Source organism: Mesoplodon bidens (assembly GCF_964165515.1).
Source record: "Mesoplodon bidens genome assembly, chromosome: X".
NCBI lineage: Eukaryota > Metazoa > Chordata > Mammalia > Artiodactyla > Ziphiidae > Mesoplodon > Mesoplodon bidens.
This window is the reverse complement of record NC_138163.1, coordinates 96598319-96614862: the sequence shown is the minus strand read 5'-3', so window position 1 is coordinate 96614862 and position 16544 is coordinate 96598319. Positions and strand designations below refer to the sequence as shown.

Sequence of the window (16544 nt, the reverse complement as noted above, 5' to 3'; positions counted from 1 at the left end):
AGTATTTACACACCAGAAGCTTAAATCTTTTATTTTAATTACCTTTTTTTTTTTTTTTTTTTGTGGTACGCGGGCCTCTCACTGTTGTGGCCTCTCCCGTTGCGGAGCACAGGCTCCGGAGGCGCAGGCTCAGCGGCCATGGCTCACGGGCCCAGCCGCTCTGCGGCATGTGGGATCTTCCCGGACCAGGGCACGAACCCGTGTCCCCTGCATCGGCAGGCGGACTCTCAACCACTGTGCCATCAGGGAAGCCCCTAATTACCATTTTTTAAATTGAAGTATAGTTGTTTTACAGTGTTTCAAGTTGTACAGCAAAGTGATTCATATATATATGTGTGTGTGTGTGTGTGTGTGTGTGTGTATAATATATATATATTCTTTTTCAAATTTTTTTCCATTATAGGTTATAACAAGATATTGACTGTAGTTCCCTGTGCTATGCAGTAGGTCCTTGTTTATCTAAAGAAGCTTAACTATTAATACACTGTTTTTTGAAAAGCCTTTTGCGTTTTACTACTCTCTTTGTACCTCAGTAGTTGGTCCTGAATGGAATAATCTCTACTGCCATTCCTGACAACTAAGTATTATGACATTAATATTTCTTTCTGCTAAGTAATAAAAATGGTAAGAAAGGAAACCAATTGGATGTGGAATAAGACCCACAGCTTAAGCTGTTTGTCATCAAGTCAGATATAGATACCTCTGTGAAAGAGTGCAGTTTCATCCCTCTCATTGGTAAAACCTTAAAAAATTAGTAGTGTCATTGTCATTATCCTTATTATACATTTAAAAATATTTTTTCCAAAGTGGTTGGAAAAATATTTCAAAATCTGTTTTTTAAATAACACTGCTCTCTTTTTTAAAAAATTTACTTATTTAAAAAAATAAAATAATTTTTTCCTATTCTAAAAATTATAATGAATATCTTATAATTCCTAGTCCACACTTCTGCCAAATGCTCATTAAGTGGTCTTCCTATGTTGAAAGTTTTAAAAACATTGTTGTACGAGCCACTAATGTGTTAGAAACAGAAAATGATCTGATCAGATCTGTGTTCCACAAAGATAACTCTCTTTGTCCCCAAATATTAACTTTATCATTGTGGTTTTGTCATAGGATGCATTAAAAATTGGTAAGCATTTCTTTCTCTTATTTCCATAATAATATGTTGACCTGGCAGTCTGTATAAAGAAACATGTGCTAGAGATTACAAATTTGGCAGAGAAGGGAATAGAGGGGTAGAAAAGAGTAAAAGAAATATAATGTCAAATTCTGAATACCAGTGCCTCATTTCTTTTTTTTTTAAATTGAAGTATAGTTGATTTACAATGTTGTGTTAGTTTCTAGTGTACAGCAAAGTGATTCATATATATTTGGGGGGGGATGGGAGAGAATTTTACTACATTCACCAAGTTAAAGGACAAGAACATACTGTAAACACAACTTAAAAAAATTTAGAATCATAAGCAAAAAGTGAGGTAGACTGACTACTAAAATTCACCAAATTTTGGTTAAGAAAATTTTACAGTAATGAAGTAACACAGGTGCCTCCTCTTCTAAAAAATCACAAAAAGCAATTGCATAAATTACAGCCAAAAAATTGAATACAACAATTCTCATTGTAATTTTAGTGTGTGTGTGTGTGTGTGTGTGTGTGTGTGTGTGTGTATTCCTTTTCAGATTCTTTTCCCTTATAGGTTATTACAAAATATTGAGTATAGTTCCCTGTGCTACACAGTAGGTCTGTGTTGGTTATCTATTTTATATATAGTAATGTGTATCTGCTAATCCCAAACTCCTAATTTATCCCCCTCTCCTTCCCCTTTAGTAACCATAAGTTTGTTTTCTATGTCTGTGAGTCTGTTTTAATTTTGTAAATAAATTCATTTGTATCATTTTTTAGATTCCATATATAAGTGATATCATATGCTATTTGTCTTTCTCTGAGATACTTCACTTAGTCTGATAATCTCTAGGTCCACCCATGTTGCTGCAAATCCAGTGCCTCATTTCTTAATCTGAATTGTAATTAAATCTCATTTTAGTATGAGGACTGTGTCATGGCTATCAGCCCTCTAGTTTTCAAAAGAGGTAAATTTACATGGAATAAGAAAGTTCCTCCCCTAGAAGCACTGATGGAGTATTTGAAAAACACATGAACTTTCATCAAAAGTTATTGATGTGGTACTGGTTATGCAATCCAATCACTGTACATTGAAGAACTACACACTTTTTAAGTACCGAAAGAGATAGATAGTATCTTAAAGTATAAAATAATCTAAAAAGATAAAGTAAATCTTATTAAAGTAAGTTAATTCTGTAGTGGTCTTCAGATACTATAGGCAGAATCCTATTGAGTAAAGAATAACTTTGAAGGAGGCTTGTGAGGTTGGCCCTGTCATCCTCTCTAAGTAAGATATACATACTTTTCTAAAAGTGTAATTGTATAAGACAGTCACACTTGGGCCATAGGTTTTGCTTTTTAAGCTTTTTAGTTCTTTGCCACAATACTCTCCATTGCCACTTCATTTTACTTCTCATTAGTGCTAGGTTAGTTCATCAAGAGACTGAGATGTCATCATAGTGATGGACAGACCAAAAGCATACAGGTTCCATGAAGCACCTCACATTTCCTAAGGTTTTGTTGTACTGACATTTCAGGATGCATTGGGCCTTAAGAACTGATGAGAGTAATCACAACATTTTAAAGCCCTACATTCAAGTCTGATTATTGGAGCACACTGACTAGATTAATGTTCAACAGTGGCTGTCCTGTGGATTCACGTAGGGAGTTCGGAGATGGCAGTTTTTTTCTTCTCTTTTTTCCAGTTCTATTGAGAAATAATTGACATACATCACTGTATAAGTTTAAGGCATACAGGAGGATGCTTTGATTTACATATATTGTGAAATGATTACCACAGTAGGTTCAGCTAACATCCATCTTCTCATATAGATACAATAAAAGGAAAAGAAAGAAGAAAAGAAAAAAGGAAAAAGTTTTCTCCTTGTGATGAGAACTCTTAGGATTTACTCTCTTAACAACTTTCCTATATATCATACAGCAGTGGTAGGTATAGTGAGAGGTGGCAATTTCATTCTTCTTTACTGGACTAGCCTTACTGCACAGTTTATTAAAACCTGCTTAAAAATAGCCTTTGGAATAAGACAAGAGAAGGGAAAGCCTTTGAAACAATGCGACTGTAGTAGTGAATTAATTTTCCTGGCTGAAATAGCTACTTTTACTCAGGTTGGATGAATGAGATCAGACTTGATGTTGCTTTCTAGCTAGAGCACTACCACTAACACACCTCATTTTCTTGACTGCTTTCTGAGTGTTCAAAATTACTAGGTGGTATTAAAGAACTGACTTTGTATAGTAAATTCATATGTGGTTCAGTTTTCCATAATTTTCTCTATGATGTGTGCATAGAAAGACATAAAACATGTGTGTACAGTTTAAAGAATAATTATAATGTGAATACTCAGGTAACCCCTGCCCAGATTAAGAAAAATTGCCAGCCTTCCAGAAGCCCCACCCTCACCATGTGCTCCATCCAGATGGCGACCCCCTCTCTCCTCTGGTTTTACTTCTGGCTTTATTGTCTTTACTTCTGTCATTTTCTTGCTTCTCTTTAGAATGTAGTCACTTACATTTGTGTCCTAAAACGATATAATTTAGGTTTGGCTGACTTTGAACTTACATGAATAGAATCATGTTATGTGCTCTCTTGTGTCCGGCATCTGTCACTCATTTCACTTATTTAGCTTGTTACATTTGTGAGATTTTATCTGTTATTAGTATCCAGTGCCCTTATTTATTTTATTTATTTATTTATTTATTTATTTATTTATTTATTTTAATGGTACGCAGGCCTCTCACTGCTGTGGCCTCTCCCATTGCGGAGCACAGGCTCCGGACGCGCAGGCTCAGCGGCCATACATGCAGGCTCAGCGGCCATGGCTCACGGGCCCAGCCGCTGCGCGGCATGCAGGATCCTCTCAGACCGGGGCACGAACCCGTGTCCTCTGCGTCGGCAGGCGGACTCTCAACCACTGCACCACCAGGGAATCCCCCAGTGCCCTTTTTTAAAAAGCCTTTCTATATTTGCCTGTCTCCCCTGCCTCGTTTTTTTTTTTTTTTTAAACTTAGGGTCCCTGTAACTCTAAATGCTTTCCGATATTTCTACTTTGCCTTCATAGATTTTCTGCTAGATGAGGTCTGAAAACTAAAACTTTCTGGATCCCAGTTTTCTGAACTGACCTGACTGCCCCAAGTTTGATGACATTTGTTTAGATGAGACTACATCTTTAAGGCTTCTGTGCTCGGTTAAAAATCTTCCTTTCTCCAAGGCTGGTCCAAGGGTCTGGTCACGTGATTCCAACAGTGACATCACATTCTGACCGCCAGGGAACACTGGTGGTTCTTTAGGTGGCGTTTGTTCCTGTGAAAGGCAGAAAATGCAGCAAGTGCCCTTCTAAAGCTGTTCAGACAGGGGCTCCTTCTGTAAAAGCTCCTCAACCTAAATGAGCTAATGCGGGCTGCCAAGGTTATTTCTTCCTTGAGGCAGAAAAAAAGAAAGCTGTGATTGAAGGTAAGCAGACTTGAGCCTGGCCAAGGACCGAAGCGTGACCCCAGGGAGAAGGGGATCTGGAGAATCACAAGCAGTCTGTTGTCGGATTCTAATCACTGCCTGCTCTTTTAGAGCTGCCTGACAATTTGCATTTATAATAGGAGACTATCTACAAAGAAGGATGATGCAGTGCTCATGTTACCTAGTGATGTAATAGGATTTTTTCTTTCCTGTTAGGAAGCTTGTTGCAGATCTTCATTTTGTCTTAATATTCTTCCAGCTGGGGGCCTCATTTGATATATAGTGTAACGTTAGGTAACTATTAGGTGCTTTTAAAAATCAGCTTCACAAAATCCTTTGAAAATTTCTCCTGAAAGGAGCACACTTAAACCAGACCAAATTCAATTGAAGCATTAACCTGCTTTAAAAAGTCAGTTTCTCGTTGGTTGGTGTCCTGTGTTCATGTCAGCATTTGTCTTGAGAACTGAAACAGCTTGGTTCCCCCCTGCCCCACATACTTTAGTCTCTTTCTGCCCTCATTTCTCGGCTGGCTGTTTCCCTCCAAGCTCTCAAACAACACACCAGCGTTAATCTTTATCAGTATGCCACTGACATGATAGGAAATGCTGGGCTGGTGATTAAGCATTCAACCATTTTACAGCCAGGTATGCTTGAAGATATGGAAAGGACTTTGGTTAGGGGTTTTAAGATTAACTTATTCATCTCCTCCACTCCACCCCCACCCCACCCCCACCCTTACTATGATTTGGATTCTGCAGAGCTTTTCCTTTCATGTGTGTGTGTTGCTTGCGAAAGGTACGCTGAACTAGGTAGGTATTCAGGAGACTTAGACTTTGTAAACCAGGTACAACTTGGGTGTTAATTCAAACTTATCCTTTGAGGGTGCTCAAGTTGTCTGTTAGGAGTTTAGAGTGAAGGTGGGGGTATGGATGGGGGAAGAGGAGGTCAGCTCAGGCCCACTTTGGCCTTCTTCACAGAGGAATTCATCACCAGTCTCGATAGAACTTTGTCCCTGCCAAGGTTGATGCTGCAAATGTGAGCTGTGGCTGGTTGAGTTCATTGATGGCATTACTCTGCATTTTTCCTCATTGTGCATTTGCATGCATTCCTGAATACGATTTTACATTTTATGTTTAATAGTGAAATCTTGTTCCACCAGAGGATTGTGGAAATTTTGAAGAAGTTTGTTAAGCAATACTAAGGAACCTTGTGTAAGTGCAACTTCTGAGTTTGAACACTCCTCCCTCATCCCAACTGTTCATCAAACAAACCTGGGTTCAGCTGATATTTATTGGGTCGTGGATATGTGCTAGACACTGGAGAAGGCAATGGTAAATCAGATAATAGGGCTACCCTCAAAGAGCTTATAGTCTAGAAAAGAAGATAAAGCATTTGCTTAAGTAATTAGAGTAGAAGTGCTAAAAACGAAGCAGGTGAAGGACTGTGATTTTTGGCCAAAAGGATATGTTTCTTCCAGTTGAAGGATCAGGGAGGGACATGTCATCTCTGAGCCATGCACTTTTCTTTAAATCTCTACTTGGAAATCTTAGACTGTCCTGGCATACTCAGTAAAAGTTTCCACAAACCCATGGCATCAGGAATCAAAGTCTTATATCTATGGAAGGGAAATATGTACATTCCAACCAGCTTAGCTCTAGAAGAGACCTACATGCTTTCTTTGGAGTCCCCACTCAGGCAAAAGCCACCTCTGAGGATGGAATTACTGCCTTATAAATGTAAAATGGTTTCTGACTTGATTTGTCTGCAAAGACCTTTGACCCTTTTGTCTTCATCCTAGAACAGAAACTGAAATACCTAAGCTGCTCCAAGCTCCTGTTTTTTGTTTCACAAATCATTTCCCACTGAACTTCAACCCCTGTCAATTCTCCCTTTGTACTGTGGCTCTCATACGTCCCTTTCCATTCACACTGCCTCGAGATGCTCATCATTTTGTGCCTAAGCCACAGAAACTTCTGAATGTGATGGATGTTCCTACCAGGTGATTATTCTGCTTTATCAGCACACCCTAACAGTAGTCATCTGATAGTTTAAGGGCTCACCTCTTGGTGCTCAGAAAAGAGGTATTAAAAATGTCCAGAGTGTCTGAAGTACTAATGTCTGTTTTCTGTTCAATCCAGAGGACAAGTCATACAATGGTGGAGGAATAGGTTCTTCAAATAGGATGATGGACTTCTTGGAGGAGCCAATCCCTGGTGTGGGGACCTATGATGATTTCAATACAATTGACTGGGTGAGAGAGAAGTCTCGAGACCGGGATAGGCACCGAGAGGTAAGACGAAAGATGCATTGTGAGTGAGTGTTAGGAAACTTCAGGAGAAGAAGTTGAAGATATAGATTCTTTATACGTATTCTTTCCCTCAACCCTGGATGTGGCTGAATCTGTTTTCTGTTGGACATGTAGGGTTTATTTTTAATATATTTTTATTTTTAAGGTATCTTATATATGATTTTGAAAAGAATTTATATTTAATGCTGATTTATCTCCTGATAGTAAGTGGTTGAAAAGGATCCTTGGGTATAAATGCCTGTGCAGAGAGGTGAAAACAAAGTTGGTGGGAGGAACCAAATTAAATTTCAAAGATCTTCCTTCCCCATCTCATCTCTCTTTTATGGTTTCCCCTTGAAGCAGGATTTTTACACCTAAGAAAAGTAAATGGGCTCTTTTTAAAGGAATAAAGGGAAAAAAAAATCTCAGAGCTGTAGTGTTTACTGAAGCTTACAGGGTAAACCCGTGATTATAGCTCTTGTACAACCATAAAACCAAAGCAAATTTATGCATTCAACTCACACGAAACCACAAGACCAATCAAATTCAGATCAATGACATTAATATGTTAGGTGATAGATGGTACTTATAGCTATGGCCCAGTTTGTTTTGAATATGACAAGAGAATCTCCCTACTTTTCTCTTTTCAAAGTACTGTGAAAACTTCTCAGAGCAGTCCGCCAAGGTCATTTGCCTTTAACTTATTGCTGTGTATCATTTAAATCAGGGAATCACAATTTCTAGTTTGTGTCAGGAGCACATAGAGAGCTTATTCAAAAGGTAGGGCCCCAGCCCCAGTCATCCTGATTCAGTAGGGAACATTTCTTCAGCCAACAGTAAGTATGATTATTTTTTCTTTCTTACTATTTCTGCTTTGATTCCAAATTTAAAATTCGATTTTTAAGTTGACTCCATTCTCTCCTGAATCCATGATTTCCTCCTCTCAGACCTGAGTGAATCTCCTGAGCAGTCAGGTTCAGATCACTTTTCATTCCCTTCCGAGCTCCTGACTGGCTTTCTCAAGACCACCTAAACCCAGGAGTCAGGTTGTCCCAGGTACAGGTTTTGAGAAATTTCTTTGTAGTCCTTGGATTTGTCATAATCCCATAGAGTTTTCTTCTCCTAACTCAAAAAGGTGATCTCTATAAAACATTCTGTTTTTTATAAGATTCCTGCTGTTTGGGAACATACACACATATTCTTTCTGTTATATCAATTCATCAGGCAGCCTTTAAAATATAGAATCTTACGGCTTTAGAATTTTTGCTATCTGTATTCAGAGTTCAGTTTGTCACCATTTGCTTATTCAACATGTTACTCAGATTGTGAAAGCCACCTGTGATATGACAAGGGCACATTTCCCATTATATCAAAATGGTTGCATCTGAGACACATTATATCAGCTAATAATAATTTAAAATCAATTAAAATGTGTTAATCAAATGTTCAAAGGTGACCTTTTTTTAGCATTAACTGTTCATCATCTGAATGGAAACACTGTCATAGGGAAAAGTGTCACCTCATCTACTTTCAGCACTTAAATTGGAAACTTAAAGTCATAAGTCAAAATGAAATTTTAAACTGCTTTTAAAATTTTATAATAATTTATTACTTGTGATGTCACTGCAGATCAAGATGGGGTAGCTAACTTACAGTTTCAAAGATAAGAAATAGAGGTACAGGGCTTCCCTGGTGGCGCAGTGGTTGAGAGTCCGCCTGCCGATGCAGGGGACACGGGTTCGTGCCCCGGTCCAGGAAGATCCCACATGCCACGGAGTGGCTGGGCCCGTGAGCCATGGCCGCTGAGCCTGCGCGTCCGGAGCCTGTGCTCCGCAACGGGAGAGGCCACAGCAGTGAGAGACCAGCGTGCCGCAAAAAAAGAAAGAAAGAAAGAAAGAAAGAAATAGAGGTACAGAGAAGGAGGAAGTACTAATGACAAAGCTGTTAGAATGCTTGGTTTTGAAGTGTGGGCACTGAAGGGTTAAATTGACAAGACTAGGACCTAAAAGGTAAAAGTTTCTGCACCTCTTGAAAGCTGCAGATATTCCCAGCAGGTTTTTGAAAATGAAAGAGATCATCCCTGATATCATTTAGCATCTGTGATCACTGTACAGTAAGAGGTTTGTGGTATCAAGTCTTGGAATTTGCCTGACCTGAAGCACAGCCCCAGGTAGAAAACCACAAATTGTACTTTTAACCCCTCAAATAAGCCCGTGTTTGTTTATTCTTTGAAAAACAATCAAACTATTTGCTGTGAGTCAAGAGACCATCTTTGGACTCTGATGTCCAGGCTAGAAAGAAACCGCTGCAGTAAGCAAAACAGATTGATGTTATAAGAATTTAGCAGCTAATAGGGAAGTCCTGAATAAGGTACTTGCAGACATTGCAATACTGGAGATGAAGGTGGGGTTCAGTAAGACAGGGTTCAATAAAGCTCAAAGTTCGTGGTGGTGTTGGTTCAGCCAAAGATTTGAGAAGTAACTCTAAATTGGACTCTGTTCCCAATGAATAGGTTTGTCTTTGTGTTTCTTTATTGCACATTTTGAGGTAAAAAAGCAAAAGTGTGTGTAGAATGTATCAATGTTTTCTCATTTCTCCCTAGATTACCAATAAAAGCAAGGAGTCAACATGGGCCTTAATTCACAGTGTGAGCGATGCTTTTTCTGGCTGGTTGTTGATGCTACTTATTGGGCTTTTATCAGGTATGGAAAACCATGTTAGCTTTCTAAACAAATCTCCTAAAATTGTGGTGTGCCCTTCTCCCAAGTCATGAACTGAATTGAATGCTGTGCTTTACTGTTTTCCTACATGAACGGAATTGCTCATGGACCTTTGGGAAGCTTGATGTCCCCGTCTATAAAGAGATACTAATACCTCATCTCCTTCCTTAAATAAATGAGGTTAAATGAGGAAATGCATTTAAGTGCATTTGTATGCTATAAAATATTGTATCCAGTTTAAGGTGCTGTTAGTACTGCCTTTTGGTGCTTATCTTGAGGAAGAACCTTTCTATTAGAGACAGGTTTTTTTCGTTTGTTTTTTGTTTTTGTTTTTTTGCCGTGCCGCGTGGCTTGCAGGATCTTGATCCCCGACCAGGGATTGAACCCGTGCCCTAGCAGTGAAAGCACTGAGTCCTAACCACTGGACAGCCAGGGAATTCCCTTTTTTTTTTAACATATTAGTAAGCATGGGGTTTAGGAAAGAACATGTAGAAGAGGACTTCCTGAGAGATTTTTTGTAGCTATTTCTTAAATATACACTCTCTCATTTGGGAGTAAAGAAAAGCATATAAGATATGGCTTATACCCTTAGGGGCCCTAAATTCTTACTCTTTCATGGTGGCCGAGGACTGGGATGGTACCACCTTTTCCTATCTTCTCCATCAACCTCCTAAGCCACTCCAAATAATATATAATCTTAACCAGGAATAGCACACTTGCTATGCAATACAGCTTTAAAGCAGGTTCCCAAGCGGGCTTCCCCTCCCATGGGGAAAGCAGAAAGCCAAGAATACCAGGCAGAGATGCTGAGACGTATATCCTTGTGGCATTAGAAGATGGGCCTAGGAAGATTTAGAATATTGAGCTAAAATAAAAGGTGGGAAATTGGATGGCGGTTGGGATGGAATGGTAGTTAATAGCACAGGCTCTAGTTTATGGCTACCTGGATTTGAATCCCAGCCCCACCACTTGCTAGTTTTGTGACTTCAGGCAAGTTTCTTAACCCTTGGAAGCTTTAGTTTACTGACTTGTAAAATGGGGATAATAAGAGTACCTATATTACAAGTTTGTTGCGAGAACTGAATGAAATACAGCGATACAGCACTCAACACAGTGCCCAGTTGTTCACAATGCTGTTGCTACCTAGAGATAATTCATGAGCCATGGAGTATAAAATGATCACAGCAAATGAGAAATGGTTCATCCATAGCAGAGTTTTCAAAGATTATCTAGGCCAGGGGTCAGCAAGCCTTTTCTGTAAAGGGCCAAATAGTAAATATTTTAGGATTTGTGGGCCAAATGGTCTGTATAGCAAGAATGTAGCCATAGAAAGTAGGAAAATAAACGAGCTGGACTATGACCAAGAAAAACTCTATTTAAAAACACAGAGGCAGATTTGACCCTCGGGCCATAGTTTGCCAACCCATGGTCTAGGGTGTTAATGATGTCCCTTTTCTGGCTCGCACAGAAGAGAGACGTGGTCTGGACAATTTAGAGCTGGCTCATAGTAGACTGAGTGGCCTGTAATGTCAAGTATTGCACAGAAGCCGATGAGAAGGAAGGGGGCTGAAAAAAGGTTATGTAGTTTAGCAGTTAGGAGGATACCAGTGACCTTGAAAAAGCATCTCAGATAAATATGAGGAGCCAGATGTCTTTCTTATTTTTTTCTTGGCTGTGCCATGCGGCTTACAGAATCTTAGTTCCCCTACCAGGGATTGAACCCAGGCCCCTTCAGTGAAAGCGCCGAGTCCTAACCACTGGATTACCAGGGAGTACCCAGGAGCCAGATTTCAAGGGAAGGCAAACATTGTAGAAGTTTTGGGGATACTGGGTAGTCACTGGAAGGAGAGAAAGAACAGAAGCTTGAAATGGTAGCATGGACAAGGGGAAGCATTTCATTCTTTAGGGCAGGGGAAACCTGCTAATACTTGTAACCAGGGAGGAAAGAGCCAATTGGGAAAAGAAGGAGAAGGAGATGTGGACGGGAAGATAGGATGGAGGGTACCAGTGTTAGGTAGAATAAGACATGCACGCGTGAAACAACCAGAGAATTAGCCAAACTCTTTAACATCGTGTTAGTTTTCTGAATCCAGGCAGTAAGTGCAATAGGAGTTAGAAGGAAGAGACGGCGGGAACTGGAGTGGCCAAGAGTAGGTGTCAAACAATTTGTTAGGTTTGACTAGGTTATTCAAATATGTAAATAACTAAGAGAGTGTGTTAGCACTCTTAGCACCTACCAAAACATACACATGACATGGCCTCCAGCCTGTTGGAACGTAGGCGTAATATCCTCAACTTTTTAATGTATGTCTTGTCACTAGGTGGTCAGCGAATATTTTTCTTTCCCTCATACACACAGGGTATTTTGTTTTTAAGCATTGGAGAGCAACAATAGAAGCAGTGTGTCAGAATGCAGGAACAGTCTCGGAATTCAGGGGCTGTGAATTTTATGATGTCTTTGCTATTTCCCTAAAGCACGATTCTAGACCATTTAATTTCTTTATGCCAGCGTTTCTTCATCTGGACAGCAGAAATGATGAGAAGGGCAGAATTGAAAGTACTATAACTATCTTAACCCTATCAGTCTATTAGCCGCAGTGCATTAGTCCCCATTCATTTTCTCATGATTTTCTTTGAGGAACGTTCTGTATAAAATACTATTTGCTCCTTGTCACTAAGAAAACTTCAGGATGTTCACATCCTAGGCTCAGGAGGCTTCAGCCTACCTACAGCTTCATCTAATCTTCCATGTACATCACAGTTTGTGCTTTTATAACTTCAGTTCCCTTAGCCTAGAATGCCTTCCTGCCACCGCTCAAATTCCCTCGCCGCTGGAGCCAAATTGGTATGGAGACTGAGCCCTTTTCCTCATAGTCTTCATCAACTGCCCTTGGCAAGCCATCTCAAATAAATATCATATAATATTCTTCAACGTGGGCAATTCACAGTTTCTCAGTTTTATGTATAAAGTGATAATAAAATAAACTTTAAGAAACTTGACCGTCTTTATGGATCGGTATTCATCAACTCTAAGTCAAAGCAGAGTCTTTGCCAGGGGAAGCAGCTAAAAGTCAAATCCACTCGCCCCTTGCTCCCACCCAACCACTTTGCTCTCCTCTAAGTTTCCCATATACAATAAAGATCCTGCACACACAGTGTTTAATGCAGACAATGTTGTTGTTGTTGTTGTTTTCCCCTCTTGAACAGGCATTTAATAACAGGTAAAATCCATTAGAGATAAAAGGTGAAAAGCAAGCAGACAGAGAATCAGAAGGAGGTTGCAAATAGAATGAGAAAGTATATACTTGTCCATCATTTTGATTCCTTTTCCCTTATTTTCTCTTACAACTGTGGCCTTTCCTTCCCTCCCCTCAAATCAGGTTCCCTAGCTGGCTTGATAGACATCTCTGCTCACTGGATGACAGACTTAAAAGAAGGTATATGCACAGGGGGAATCTGGTTTAACCATGAACACTGTTGCTGGAACTCCCAGCACGTCACCTTTGAAGACAGAGACAAATGCCCAGAGTGGAATAGCTGGTCCCAGCTTATCATCAGCACGAATGAGGTAACACGTAGTGAAGATTTCTGAACCACTGATTTAATTATTCATACATTTACTTCATTTTTTATACTGTCCTCGTGGCAATTGTGGAATCTTCCTTTATTTTCCTTTTCATGAAAAGGGGAACCAGTGCCAGCTGCCTTTCTCTGTGGTTTAAGTGCAGCCCTATTTCTATCTCTTCTGACATGTGGAGTTGTTTGATGCTTACACAACAACTTAAAATGTTTTGCTTGTTTTAAACAAGCCTGATGTTTCTTCTTAGTTATTAGTACACCGTGTGACTGAATCTTTCTCTAGTTTTTTCTGTGGAAATGTCAGAGTCAGCCAACAGGTAAGCTATCATTTCTAACAAAGGACGAAATGGGTTAAAAATGTGTTTAGGCGATTTTTCCCTGAGCATTGCATTAGAACATTAAAAAAATTATGATACATTCCATAGCAAAATAACAGAAACCCAGGAATAAAATTGACCATACATTTTGAGACTAAATTAAAATTTTCATTTGTCTTTGTCTTTTAGCATATCTTTTTGGATGTAAAAGTAACTTTGTTTTCTGGTTCCTTACCTTTCTCTTACCATTTGGTTTGCATGTTAGATCTCTCCTACTAAACACGAAAGCACACAAAATAACTCTCAACTCCCAATTCCACTCTGGCTTCCACCAACTAAAACAGGTACTATCTCAGCTCACTCCTCATCTGCTCTGTTGGTTAAGTGAGGGGGAGAAGACTAGGATGTTTGTTTGTACTTTTAAAATTTATTTTCGTACCGACTTTGGTCCACAAACAATTTGAAATGGCACATCCCCCACAGATTCAGTGAAGGTAAAAGAAGGATAAGAAAATAATAAAGTCAGAAATAAGAGTGTTTATGTACATATATCTGACTGTGCATATTGGCTTGGGTTAGCTACATACTATATGTGTGAGAGGGTTTAAGTCTGTGCTTCTCAGACTGGGGTTAGGTCAGCGTACCAGAGGGTATGTTGAAACCTCAGGATACATGCTATGTACTTTCCCAGAATATCAGTTTTTCCTGATCAGTATTTGGAAGAAAATTTTTTCAAAAATTAAATGTAAACAATCATTAAAAAGGAATGCAAAAGTCCTATGTTTAAGATAAAACAGAATATCTATTTCAGCTCTGCTCTGGGTACCCCACCCCCTATCCTCTCTCCTAGATTAGAAGTATGTACTTGGGTAGAAAAGTTTGAGAAGCTCCAAATTTAGGGTGAGTCTGTGTTTGTGTGTGTGTGTGTGTGTGTGTGTGTGTGTGTGTAGTTCTCCACAGTTTTAGCACATGCGTAGATTTGTGTAGCCACCACCACAATCAAGATGCAGAACTACTGTTCCATCACAACAAGGCTCCCCCATGCTACTCCTTGAGAGCTGTGTGCATGTGTTTAAGTGTTCCAACCATAACTTTCAAACGAGCTGGAGATTTGCACAAGTGACAACTTTCTCTGGCCCTCCTTTTAATGAATGAAATTCTTGCCTGGGGAAACAGTCTTCTAGGTTTTAAGAAGAGTTCTCCTGCCAAGAACTTGACCTCCTGGTCTCTGCCTCTAGTCAGTTTCAGCTACTTCCCCTTTCCCTCCCTTTTCCTCTTTGTCTCCTACTTCTAGAGTATTCTTCCTCCCTAGCTACATTCTAAAGGCCAAGAGAGAGCAATTATTTGTTCCTCTGAGGGACTAAAGTAATGGGAAACCTGTGTCAAAATTATAACTCAGAAAAAACCTGAGCATTTTGGTTCTCCTTGTCTAGGTCAATGAATTATTTTGATAGTGTTTTAGGTTTTAAAAAGTCGAAAGTCCCTTGAGTTTTGTATTTCATGTAATTTGAGTGAGTTTCAACTTCAAATGTTTCTATGAGCAAGCATCATCTGGTAGTGTTCAAAATATCTTTTTTTGTAAGGCATAGCTATTTTGCGAGCCCTTTAATGTTGGTGAATGCTTGCTAGTGGTCAAAATTAGATTTCTGGCAGATTTCATTATAATGGGGGATAGTCTCATAAGTATATTCTCTCCATTTTTAAAAATAGCTGTTGCTGTTTTATTCTTTGCGATATCTGACATCTCACGGATTTTGTTTGATGGTCAGAGCCCAAAACTTTCTACTGCATTTTCTTGTTGCCACTCAGCAACTACACCTTTGCTACAACAGTGGCAAAACTCTCTCAAAGATGTGGTCGTCTCTACAGAATGTCATTGCTTATTTTAAGAAAAACACCCAAGAATTTTAGATACTCTAACCTATGAGAATTTGACACCAAGGTAGGTAGTAGGCAAGGATGAATTTAATGGAACTCTGGAGCCAGTCTTCACTTCTAATGTGTAGTCAAGGTTCAGCCATTCCAATAAAAGGGCTGTTAAGACTCTTAATGAAATTGACATAGTATCATATATATTTGACTACAAAATCTATCAAAGCACTCATATAGAAAGTGAATTTGCTTCTTCATTCTTGTCCATCCTTAGAAGGCATTGTCAGTGTCCTCTGGGTGTAACAAAGCCTCTCATTTTCAGTAGCAAGTGGGCTGACAGTTGCTTTGCTGACAGTCTGGGAAGGAACATCTTGAGCGATTTAATACTGTTTTTTTTTTCTTTCTGACCTCCTCTCCTGAAAACCCATTACTCAGAAGAGCTGCATGCCTCACTGAGGCTGTCTGGGCTAAAACAAGCGTCTTTCTTTTTCCCCTGTTCCAGGGAGCCTTTGCTTACATAGTCAATTACTTCATGTATGTCCTCTGGGCTCTCCTATTTGCCTTCCTTGCCGTATCTCTTGTCAAGGTGTTCGCACCGTACGCCTGTGGCTCCGGAATCCCTGAGGTGAGTCTCTAAAATGGTTTATAAATGGTAACAATAATGAATCCTTTTTAGTTAAAATGATTTAATGTGTATTCCAGCACATACCACAGTTGACTATCAAGCAGGATCAGATCACGAGGCAATCTAGGGCCTCTCTAGATCTTCCCTTAAGTCTCCTCCCAGGCTGGGCTACCTGGACATTAAAGGGAGTTGAGGGACTTCCTGGTGGGGCAGTGGTTAAGAATCCGCCTGCCAATGCAGGGGACACAGGTTTGATCCCTGGTCCGGGAAGGTCCCACATGCCATGGAGCAACTAAGCCCATGTGCCACAACTACTGAGCCTGCGCTCTAGAGCCTGAGAGCCACAACTACTGAGCCCGCATGCCACAACTACTGAAGCCCGTGCGCCTAGAGCCCATACTCCGCAACAAGAGAAGCCACTACAATGAGAAGCCTGTGCACCGCAACAAAGAGTAGCCCCTGCTCGCCGCAACTAGAGAGAGCCTGAGCACAGCAACAAAGACCTTATGCAGCCATAAATAAATATTTTAAAAATAAATAAATAGAGGG

At 39.8% G+C, this 16544-nt stretch overlaps 1 protein-coding gene across 2 annotated transcripts in view; it reads left to right on the top strand.

Moving 5' to 3' along the window:
- The window catches only part of CLCN5 (chloride voltage-gated channel 5), a 153871-nt gene that overhangs the window by 120030 nt on the left and 17297 nt on the right, over positions 1-16544 (top strand). The window contains exons 4-7 of one of the 2 annotated variants that reach the window (XM_081222748.1): positions 6734-6885; positions 9485-9584; positions 12983-13170; positions 15873-15995. In XM_081222748.1, the coding sequence (XP_081078874.1) occupies positions 6734-6885; positions 9485-9584; positions 12983-13170; positions 15873-15995 (563 nt within the window). The remainder of the gene's footprint in view (positions 1-6733; positions 6886-9484; positions 9585-12982; positions 13171-15872; positions 15996-16544) is intronic. The other variant, XM_081222749.1, reaches the window with a different exon arrangement.